General features: G+C 46.8%; 1 protein-coding gene across 4 annotated transcripts in view; it reads right to left on the minus strand.

Moving 5' to 3' along the window:
* Window positions 1-11,205, minus strand: part of Atg16l1 (autophagy related 16 like 1) — a 30,923-nt gene extending 19,718 nt beyond the window's left edge. For 2 of the 4 annotated variants that reach the window (XM_048344481.1, XM_048344483.1), the window contains exons 1-5: window positions 10,930-11,205; window positions 5,707-5,800; window positions 3,185-3,332; window positions 1,945-2,018; window positions 1,072-1,323 (exon numbers count right to left, since the gene is read on the minus strand). In XM_048344481.1, coding sequence (XP_048200438.1) covers window positions 1,072-1,323; window positions 1,945-2,018; window positions 3,185-3,332; window positions 5,707-5,800; window positions 10,930-11,044 — 683 coding nt within the window. In that variant the 5' untranslated portion in view covers window positions 11,045-11,205. The remainder of the gene's footprint in view (window positions 1-1,071; window positions 1,324-1,944; window positions 2,019-3,184; window positions 3,333-5,706; window positions 5,801-10,929) is intronic. The other 2 variants (XM_048344484.1, XM_048344482.1) reach the window with 1 other exon arrangement.
* Between the last annotated feature and the right edge of the window lie 544 nt (window positions 11,206-11,749).

The raw sequence follows: 11,749 nt of genomic DNA on the forward strand, positions 1-11,749 counted from the left end.
TTCAGGAATTTTCTTTGACATCCATGTAAGATCTGATTGTAGTCTTCCCACATACTAGCAAGACCAGGAACTTTCGTGAGTCTGAACAGATTCAGAAACTGGGCGCTGAAGGTTTCCATACTAACAGTAACCTTCTGGGAGGTATTCCTTTGCGCAGTTACAAGTGTTGTTGTAAATTAAATGTTTCTTTTACTCTGTTTTTAATTGTGTTTTCTCTCTCCCTCCTCACCAATATCAGCAATAGCAACCGGAGAGTTTTTTTGTTTTTTGGGGGGGAGGGCTAGAGGGGAGTCCACTTGTGGGGCTTAAACTCAGGACCTGGACCCTGTTTCTGAGCTTTTTTTCACTCAAGGCTAGTGCTCTGTCACTTTGAGCCACAGTGCCACTTCCAGTTTTCTGGTGTTTAATTGGAGATAAAGGCTCATGGAATCCTTCAATGTTGTAATTTGTTCAGTAGCCTGCAATAAAGTTTTCTACACTTTCCAAAAATAAATAGAAAAAAAAGTCTCATGGACTTTCCTGCCTGGGCTGGCTTCAAGCCATCATGATCCTCAGATCTCAGCCATCTGTGTAGCTAGAATTCACCAGGCTCAGTCCTGTTTTTATTAAAAATTGAAAAATTGGTTTGTTTTTTTTTTGGCCAGTCCTGGGCCTTGAACTCAGAGCCTGAGCACTGTCCCTGGCTTCTTTTTATTCAAGCACTCTACCATTTGTGCCACAGTGCCACTTCTGGCTCTTTCTATATATGTTGTGCTGGGGAATCGAACCCAGGGTTTCATGTATACGAAGCAAGCATTCTACCACTTGGCCATATTCCCAGCTCCCAAAATTGAAAAAATTTTGTTGGTTGTAGGCTTGAACTCAGGGCCTGAGTGCTGTCCCTTAGCTCTTTTGCTCAAGGCTTTGAGACACACCTCCACTTCCTGTTTGAGTGGTTAACTGGAGATGAGAGTCTCACAGGGACTTTTCTGCTCAGAAAGGCTTTGAACTATGATCCTTAGATCTCAGCCTCCTTAGTGAGGATTACAGGCATGAGCCATGGAGCCCACTGACTGCAGCTGGACATCCCACCTGGAGTCTTTCTCGTTCTCGGCATTGAGGCGATTGGCTTCTTGGGCCTTCTCAGCCATCCACCTAGTAACCAGCTCCTGGTTCTCCTCTGTAGTTTTCCTCAGTTTCTCCTCCAAGGCAGTAAAAGTGATCTGCAGAGCGTCATATTCGTCCTTCAGGGTCTGGTTGGCTATCTCAAGGTCCTGCAGCTTGCTGCGCAGATCCAGGCATTCGGTCTCCAGATCAGAGATAGTCTGCAAACACTCAGCAATTCTGAAAACACAATGTGACAAGAGTGTGCCATGCCAGAGACTTACACCACCTCCAGAGAACTCCATGTGACAAATAGTCGAGCTCAACCAGCAGTCATTACACTGCCCAATGGTGTGCAGGACAATTCCACTAGCAAACACAGTGGGCAAGGGTCCTTCTGACCATGAGTAACTAACTAGTCACTGTACCTTTCAAGACAGCAAGACTGGAGGAAGGGAGAGTGGTGAAGTGACTTGTAAGGCCCCCAGCTCTTGCATGCTCTTTTGCATTTCTCTGACTGCGAGGCTTCTCCTTGGTAACATCAGGCATCACAGTGCTCCCTCCCCTATCACAGGAGGGTACCACCATCCCCACACAGTGGCCACTGAGAACTGTGAAGGCTCCTAGGACACTCACCTGCAAGGGTCCCGATTACTTCCAGTTACATATTAGGGGCTTAAAGGTTTTGCCTTTCCTTTGATTTTCACAGGAAAGGATCCCACACTTCATGTGCACTATGTAAGAAAGTACTTGCTGTGTGTGCGCGGTCTGACTGTCAACTGGCCTCACTCAGAGTACAGCAAATCAGGATGTGAGTGTGACCACGCGGGCAGGCCTCAAGTAGATGTGGTTTCTACTCACTTTGCTTCATTCATCTGCATCTCCCTGTCCTTCTGCTGCATTTGGTTATTCAAGTCGATCACCAACTGAGCTAACTGGAAATAAAGAACATTCTCATAAGACTTTAGGATCTTAGAAATTACATTCTGGGTGATAAGTTGCCTAATTCATAAGAGTGGGGGAGTGGCAAAGGTAGAAGACAGACACTGGTGAAAGAGAGAGAAGGTCCCACGAGATGTGCCTTGTAGCTAACTTCTGCTCTGTGGAGGGAGACATGGGTAAGGGTGAACAGTTCTGAGTGACCCCCAGCTTCTTGCTGAGGATACTGTTAACCTCTCCACTTGAACAGCAAGTCAACTGAGCTGATGATAAAATGGCATTCCCTCAGCTGAAGCTCTCCTATAAGACCTCAATCCTAAGCCGGGCGCTGGTGGCTCACACCTGTAAGCTACTCAGGAGTTTGAGATCTGAGGATGTGGAGAAGGATTGAGGTTCAAAACCAGCTTGGGCAGGGAAGTCCATGAGACTCTCATCTCCAATTGGCGGCCAGAAAACTGGAAATGGTAGAGAGCTAGCTTTGAGCAAAAAAAGAGCTGAGGGACAGTACTCAGGCCCTAGGTCAAGCCCCACACCCAGGGATGGGGGGAATGGGAGGGGGGAGACCACCATCCAGGTTAAACACAGCTAGATCTCAAATTCTTGGAATGTCACCTTCTGAAACTTCAGGGCTCACACTCAAAAGCTTCCTGAGGCATTAAAAAGAACTCCTAAGTCCACACAGTAAGCTTCTTCTGTTCGTCTAAGCTTCCTCACTTCGGCCACTGTGGAAGCGCAGGAACAGTGTGGTCCAGCTCTGGTAAGCCTCTTGCTGGTGGTTTCTAGTGGTTTCCTTTGATGTTCCCCACTTTTACTCTCTGATCTTTTTTTCTTGCCACTCCTGGGGCTTGGACTCAGGGTCTGAGCTGAGCACTGTCTCTTTCTTTTTGCTTAAGGCTAGCACTGTACCTCTTGAGCCACAGGGCCACTTCTGGCTCCCCCCCCGCCCCCCGGCCCCGTATATGTGGTGCTGAGTAATCGAGCCCAGGGCTTCATGTATGCTAGGCAAGCACTCTACCACTAGGCAATATTCCCAGCCCTCTCAGAGAACTTCTATGCAGAATTTAGAAAGTCTGCTACCAATTCTCAAGAAGTGACGGCCCTCAAATTCCCCACAAGACCCTGGAGAGAGCAAAAGACAGGTGGGCAGAAGGGCGATCTTTACCTCCCCACGTTTCTTGTGTAACTCAGTCAGCTCTTCCTGGTGCTTAATCCGCAGCTTTGACATCTCTTGTAGATGACTGTCGTTCCATGTGCCATCGTGTCCGGGGCTAAACCACCACCAGACAAAACACAACTCGTTCTTATCACTACTAAGTGCAATGTGTAAAAAGAACATACATTTTAGAGTAATAAACAGTCATTGTTCCCATGCGAACCTATCAAATATGCAAGCATTAGGATAAATCCACTTAAGTTATTTTGATGAAGTACAGCTTTCAGGCTTTTGTGTGCTGGTTCTGGGGCTTGAACTCAGAGCCCGAGTGTCTTGATTCCAAGTTCTTTTTGCTCAAAGCTAGTGCTCTATCACTTGAGTCACAGCTCCATTTTTGGCTTTCTTTCCCCCCAAGTCCTGGGGCTTGAACTCAGGGCCTGTCCCTGGCTTCTTTTTGCTCAAGGCTAGCACTCTACCACTTGAGCCACAGCACCACTTTAGGCTTTTTCTATATATGTGGTGCTGAGGAATCCTGGGCTTCACACATGCTGGGCAAACACTCTACCACTAAGCCACATTCCCAACCCTTTTTACTTTTGAAGAGCTAAGAGACTCATGGACAGCTGGGCTCTGGTGGCTCACACCTGTAATCCTAGCTGCTTAGGAAGCTAAGATCTGAAGATCAAGGTTCAAAGCCAAAAGCAGAGCTGCATCTCAAGAGGTAGTCTTAAGTAAAAAGGACTCAGGGACAGGCCCCAGGCCCTGAGTTCAAGCCTCAGGGCCGACACTCAAAGTCTCCAGGGGGCTGGGAATGTGGCTTAGGGGTAGAGTGCTTGCCTAGCATGCATGAGATGAAGCCCTTTGATTCTTCAGCACCATATACACAGAAAAAACCAGAAGTGGCGCTGTGGCTCAAGAGGTAGAGTGATGGCCAGGGACAGTGCTCAGGCCCTGAGTCCAAGCCTGGCCAAAAAAAAAAAAAAAAAGTCTCTGTACTATCCTGCCCAGGCTAAGATTACAGTTGTGAGCCACTGACACCCAGTGGCTCTCAGATTTTGTTGACCAGAATCTTTGATAAACGATACAGTAAACACACATAAATGACCCAGTGAACATACTAAACATCCCATAAAAACATCCATGTACATTTAATTCCACAATATGTTAAGTTGCCTTTCCTATTGCACCAATACTTTTCTAACTAGTCTCAAAAGAAATACAGAAAGTTGTTACAAGTTAATGCTGAAAAAAAAGGCTAGAAAAGTTCTAACAAGCAGAAGTTGTGTTTGTCAGTCTTTTTGTTGTTGTTGGTTGTAGGGCTTGAACTCAGGGCCCAGGTGCTGTCCCTGAGCTCTTCTTTTCAAGACTAGTGCTCTACCACTTTGAGCCACAGTGCCACTCATGGTTTTCAGTGGCTAATTGGAGAGAAGTCTCACAGGGACTTTTCTGCCCAGGCTGGCTTAAAAGCACGATTCTCAGATCTCAGCATCCTGAGTAGCTAAAATTATGGGCATGAGCCACGGGTGCTGGGCTTTGTCAGTCAATCTTAAATTAACAAGGGCTCTGTGAATCTTCTCAGGAATACTTGTTTATTCAAAATTAAACCCTGGGGCTGGGAATATAGCCTATTGGTAGAGTACTTGCCTTGCACATGTGAAGCCCTGGTTTTGATTCCTCAGCACCACATATATAGAAAAAGCTAGAAGTAGCACTTTGGCTCAAGAGGTAGAGTGCTAGCCTTGAGCAAAACGAAGCCAGGAACAGCACTCAGGCCCTGAGTTCAAGCCTCAAGACTGGCAAAAAAACAAAACAAAAAGTAAACCCTGGGATGGGAACGTGGCTTAGTAGTAGAGTGCCTGCCTAGCATGCAGGAAGCCCTGTGTTTTGATTCCTCAATACTGCATAAAAGGCTGGAATTGGTACTGTGGCTCAATTGGTAGAGTGCTAGCCTTGAGGACAGAGAGGCTCAGGGACAGAGCCCAGGCCAAATTCAAGCCCCAAGACCAACAAAAAAAAAGGGGGGGGGCTGGGCACACACACACACACAAAATTAGGTCAGGTGCTGGTGGCTCATGCCTGTAATCCTAGCTACTCAGGAGGCTGAGATCTTGGGCACTGGCATGGACAAAATACAAAGGTAGAAGTGAAGGAATGGCTCAAGTGGTAGGGCAAAAAGCTCAGGGATAGTGTCCAGGCCCTGAGTTTAAGTCCAGGATAGAAGAGGCACACAGCTGTGGCGCTATGGTTCAAGTGGTAGAGTGCGCTAACCTTGAGCACAAAGAGGCTCAGGAACAGTGCTCAGGCCCCACAACTGACCAAAAAAAAAAAAAAGAAAGAAATTTCTCAAGCTGAGAACATTGCACTGATAAGCAAGCCATTTCAGTTACTTAATTTTAGCAGCTCTTCTTTAAAAGGAACTGACAAAAACTAGAGCACAGAAAAAGTATTTGCTTTGTATTTAGAGAAGTGATAATAGGACCAAAACAAATTTCAAGTAAGGACAAACAAAATAAAACAGGTTAAAAAAATACCTTATGTCATGCCTGTTTGGTGTGTCATGCTTTTCGGCCTGTAGCTTCTGGGCCAACACTGAATGAAGATCTGACTTTTCCAGTAACTTGTTATCTATAGAAACATAAAAACAAAGTCAGAAATCAAGTTATTACATCGTATTTGTAATTATAAAGCTTGGGACTTAAAAAGTATCATAGGATTACCAGAGTAGGATTCATCTTTATTAGGTTTATCACCTACTGTAATGATCTAGGAACACAAATATCTTAGTTGATTCTTAGCTTAAGTTTGGGCAGCCCAATCATAGTCATCGTTGATAAACACTTCCAAGAATGACCTTCTATTAAAGGAGTTGAAATTGCTTTCCACTTCCAAAGTCATCTGTTTCTGACTTGCAAGCAAAACAATGACAAAGCTATGTATGTACAGGAAAATGTCTACCACAGACTTCTTTATTTCCACTCCATTTTTTTTTTTTTTTTTGGCCAGTCCTGGGGCTTGACCTCAGTACCTGAGCACTGTCTCTGAGCTTCTTTTGCTCAAGGCTAGCACTCTACCATTTGAGCCACAGCTCCACTTCCTGCTTTTTCTGTTTATGTCATGCTGAGGAATCGAACCCAGGGCTTCATGCATATTAGGCAAGCACTCTACTGCTAAGCCACATTCCCAGCTCATTCCATGTTTTTTATTTATTTTTAATTTAATGTTATTGTCAATGTGATATAGTTACATACGTAAGGTGGTGAGTATATTTCTTGTCAAACTTGTTCTCCCTTCCTCACCCTCCATGTTGTTTTGAGACAGGGTCTCATTACTACCGTGTCCCAGGTCTAGCCTTAACTCTGTCTCTCCCTTAGCTGGGAACACAGGTATGAACCACCCAGTTTCAATAATATTTGGCTTTTTAAAAAACGATCAGGGCTGGGGATATGGCCTAGTGGCAAGAGAGCTTGCCTCATATACATGAGGCCCTGGGTTCGATTCCCCAGCACCACATATACAGAAAATGGCCAGAAGTGGCGCTGTGGCTCAAGTGGCAGAGTGCTAGCCTTGAGCAAAAGGAAGCCAGGGACAGTGCTCAGGCCCTGAGTCCAAGGCCCAGGGCTGGCCAAAAAAAAATAAATAAATAAAATAAAATAAAATAAAAAAAATAAAAAACGATCAGTACACTATACAAATGCAAGTACAATCCATAGATCCTATGTTCAGATCTGAACATGTTCAGATCTAATGATCTGAACATTGCCAGTCCTGGGGCTTGAACTCAGGGCCTGAGCACTGTCCCTGGCTTCTTTTTGCTCATGGCTAGCACTCTGCCACTTGAGCCACAATGCCACTTTGGGCTGTTTTCTATATATGTGGTGCTGGGGAATCGAACCCAGGGCTTCATGCATATGGGGCAAGCGCTCTTGCCACCAGGCCATATTCCCAGCCTGAGGCTCATTATTAAAAGACAAAGAGAAGAATAATTGTTCTAATTTTCCCTTTGGCTTGAACTTAGGTATTCATGCTTGCTAGGCAGGTGTCTACGCTTAAGCCACAATGCCAGTGGTAAATCTGGCCTGTTTTTTAGATGTTATTTTCACAGACAGTTTCACAGGCAGTGACATCTGAACTAGGTTTTAAAGGAAGATGATGGTCCAGGCAGAAGAAAAGGACAGTTACCTAGGAAGTGACTGGAAATGAAATTTGGAGCCAACACATCAAAGAGCAGGACAAGAAATTTGGGCCTTTTCTAAATGGCATTGACATTAAGAGACCCATAGTAGCAGTCACATGGACACATTCGAATTGGTAACTAGGCAAAGGTAAATAGTTACAGCATTCTTGCTCAGATAACTGTGTAGATATTTACATGCCAAACCAAGAGTCAGAAAAGAAAATGTTCTCATTCTAAGCATAAGAAATGTGGCAGGAGAAATAGTATGGGAATTCAAAAGAAAGGAGATACTGTTATGAAAGGCTCACTGGCCAACAAGGACAGCTTGCAAAAAGCTAGCCCTTTCCTGCAATCATGAAGGGTCGTGGCTTCTAACAAGAAAAAAGAATAATGAACTTGTTAATGTGGAGTCATACAAAGAGGTCAGAAGTAGAAGTTTAAATTCCTTTCTCTGTGGTGGAGAAGGAAAAGGGCCAGGTGCTACAATACAAGAGTGTTTTAGATCCTAAGAACTCTCTAGAGGATACCTCCAGAACAGATAAAGCGGGTTTTAGCAGGGGGTGAAGTGTTAGCCTCACCACTCAACAGGTAGGAGCTTCTCACTCTGGAAAATTTTTCTCAGCTGATAAGGGAACTCCACCCAGTGCTGGGGGGTGGGAGGGCAGGGAGAGAACAGGGTATTTTGAATGGTTTCTCAAGTTCAGCCAAAATGCCACCCTTTGAGCTAAGCTTCAATAGCCCCAAGGGAAAAAGAAACTAAGGTAGCTTTGCAGAACAGACATATCTGAAGGAATTACAAATGCTCTCCAGCAAATTTTGCCTAAATTTAAGCTAGTTCTGTTAAAAGAAGCCCAGCTGATTTGATTGGCCGGCACTCTACACTTTAACTATGGTTCCAGCTCTGCTATTTGCTGGTTATTTTGGAGATGGGTAGATCCTCAGGGTTATAGCTAGCACTACAGGACTGAGCCACTGGTGTGCCTAAGTCTCATTTCTCCTTGATACCTAAACACAGAAGTGCTGGGCACATCTTTTTTCTGTATTAGTTGAATGGAAGGAAATATGCAGGGGAAGTGGTTCTACCCTTGGATATCATAACCAAGAAAGCTTTAAAACTCAATGCCAAAGGGCTTTAGGACTTCCAAAACAACTGTTGGTGGCACACACATGTAATCTTAACTACCCCAGGGGAGACTAAGATCTGAGGATTGGGTTTAATCAGCTAGAGCAAGTCAAGGAAACCCTTTTTAACCAACAAAAAGCGAGAGGTAGCCCTCTGGCTAAGTGGTGGAGCACTAGCCTTGAGCAAAATAGTTCAGAGACAGCACTTAGGCCCAGTAAGATCAACACACACACACACACACACACACACACACACACACACACACACACACTTCTTTCTAGCTAGATACCCAGTGAAAATGTTTAGTCTTTGAAAGGATATAAAGATCATGCCTATAATCCTAGCTATTCAGGGAGCCTGATGACTGAAGTTCAAACCCAGACCAGACAGACTTTTATCTCCAATTAACCAGCAAAAAGATAGAAGAGCAGGCATGAGACAACAGTAGAGCACCAGCCTTGAAAGGAAAGCCAAATGAGAGCACAGGACCCTGAGTTCAAGCCCCAGTACAGCACAATGAATGAATGACATAAAACACTCAAAAGGCCTCTTTCCTAAAGGTTTCCCCTGCCCCCCATGACTAGACACAGATGCCTCTACCCACACAGCCTCTCTTCATCCTTCCCTTCAAAACCAGGCAGGCAATCTTGGTTGAAGGAGGGTACAAACTGGACAGGCTTGGAAGACTAAAATGAAGGGAATGTGGAATTTCACAAATTAGAAATAATTTCCCCAACTATACAATTCTCTGGCCTGAAAAGAAGACTGTGTGTGAGAGAGATGCGGGGGAGGCGTGTGACTGTCCCTGAGCTTTTTGCTCAGGGCTAGTGGCTCTACCTGGTGAGCCAGAGTGCCACTTCTGACTTTTAGGGGATAGTTTCCTGCTCAGCTGGTTTCAAAACAGTGGTCCTCAGATCTCAGCCTCCTGAGTACAGCAAGCAGGCATTGTTCACTAATCTGGTGCTGTTTAAAGATGTGCTCTCTCTCATCTCTGACCTCTTGTTCTTGTTTTGACGGGTGTTCATTCTCTAGTCCATCATTCATGCTATCCATTACCTGACTTATGTGACTGTAACTCTTCTATACATCACCTTTATAATAATAATATTAAAAGCAAAACATCCCACCAGGGTTCTACTATAGAGTCCAGGTTGGCCTAGAACTCTCAACCTCCTGTCTCAGCCTCTCCAACTAGGACTACAAAAGTACTCTACAACAGCCAGCTTTGAAATGCAAATTACTAGCACCTTACTCTTACTATTATAATCAGTTTTCAAAGCACTTATAAACATGGTATTGTTTTTATGAAGCAGACAGATCGTGCTTCATTCTTGATTTATAGATGCAGCAAACCAGACCCAGAAAGCTTTAAGTGAAAAGGTCAGTAAAGGGTCAATCAAACCAACCCAATTTAACTTTAAAAGAGTACAGAAAAACCAGGCACCAGTGGCTCATGTCCATAATACTATCCACTGAGTTCTGAGGGATCACAACCCAAAACCAGCTTAGGCAACAAAGTCCTGAGACTTTTATCTCCAATTAACCACCAAAAACCAGGATGTGGCTCAATTGAGAGAGTGCCTGCTTTGAGTGAAAAAGCTCAGGGACAGTGCCCAGGCCCTGAGTTGAAGGCCCACGACAAAAAAAAAAAAAAGAAAAAAGAAAGAAAGAAAAGAAAAGGCACAGAAATGAACATTAGAATGTAACAAAAGTGTTTTGTACCTTCTAATTTCAAGGATGAGGAAACTCTATTTGTCACTTAACTTTTTCACATAAAGTGGAGGGCGTGGCTCAAGTGGCTGAATGCAGCCATAAGTGAAAAAAGCTTAGCTAGAACGCAAAGCCCCGAGGTTAAATCCAAATGCACGCGCACGCACACCAGCAGTAACAATAAAAAAAAAGGAAATAACTAAGTCCGAACTAATATTAAGGTTCAGAATGTATAATCAAAGAACACCAAAGAGGAGGCAAGGGGGAGAGAGAGATCTGAGAATCAAAACCGCACATTCTATGACCATCAGAAATATTTAATTCTTCAAATTAATGCTCAAGAGTCAATTCCTGTCTCAACGCGATCCCCTACCAGCCAGTCTTAGGGCGCAAAAGCAGGCAGAGCGGCCAACATTTAGAGGCAGCGCCAGTAGGAGAACCGTCCACACTCGCATCCGAGGGCAAGGTGGAGGTGGAAAAGTCCTCAACAAATGAGGGGTGCATCCCCAGCTCGGGTAACCAGGGCGGCCAGCAAGCGCGCGGGCGCGAAGGGGGCTCCTGGGGCCCCTCCCCGCCCCCGCAGTCCCGCACTAGGCCGGGCTCCCAGCGCCCGCCGGCCCCGGCCCACACTAGGCTGGGCTCCCAGCGCCCGCCGGCCCCGGCCCGCACTCGGCCCCGCTCCCAGGGCCCGCCGGCCCCGGCCCGCACTCGGCCCCGCTCCCAGCGCCCGCCGGCCCATGCGCTCACACTGCAGAATGATCTCCTCGAACGCCTGCCTCTGCAGCCGGTCCCGGCGCCGCAGCTCCGCCGCGATGTGACGCTTCCAGAGGGGAAAGTCGGCAGCTCGGAGCCCCGACGACATATCGATCGCTGCCCCGGCGCCTTAGCACCCCCAATCTGAGCGGCGACTGCGAGAAGCTCCACGCTGCATGAGAGAAGGGAGGGGCGGGGGAGTACGGCAGGCAGCCAGAAGTCAAGGGCCCCGGAACGCTCCCTCACGCGCGGGCCGCCCGAGGCCGCCGAGGAAAGCCTGCTTTCCGGCAGTAGCCGGAAATGGTCTGGGCGAGGGCAGGAAGGCCCGCCTCCTCGCCCGACGTCGAACGCCGCGCGCATTCACGTGGCCGGTGCGGTCGGTGGGGCGCTTGCGGATGACGCGATCCAGGAGCCGGAAGTGTCGGGAAGCCGAGGCGGCCGCCGGGAGGCGTCCTGGCCCCAGTGTTAGCTCGAAGCTGAAGTTCGGGCCGGCTGTCGGGGCTGCTCCTGTCAGCCTGTGCTGCATGTATGTCAGTTTAAGCTTCCGCGCCGTCCTGGGGTTTGAACTCAGCGCGTGAGCGCTGCCCCTGCGCTTTTGCTCAAGCGGTAGAGCGCTAGCCGCAGCTCCATAGCCGGCTTTTGTGGTCGTGGTGGTGGTGGTGGTAGTGAAGAGCCTCTCGAACTTTCCTGCCGGCACTGGCTGGCACCGCATTCCTCGAGAGCTCAGCTTCCTGAGCAGCTGGGACTACGGGCGTGAGCTACCAGCGCGGCTTCTTGTGCTGCCTTTAAAAACATTGTCTCTGTTCTTTCCTAG

The sequence above is a fragment of the Perognathus longimembris genome, chromosome 4, assembly GCF_023159225.1.
Source record: "Perognathus longimembris pacificus isolate PPM17 chromosome 4, ASM2315922v1, whole genome shotgun sequence".
NCBI classification, from domain to species: Eukaryota; Metazoa; Chordata; class Mammalia; order Rodentia; family Heteromyidae; genus Perognathus; species Perognathus longimembris.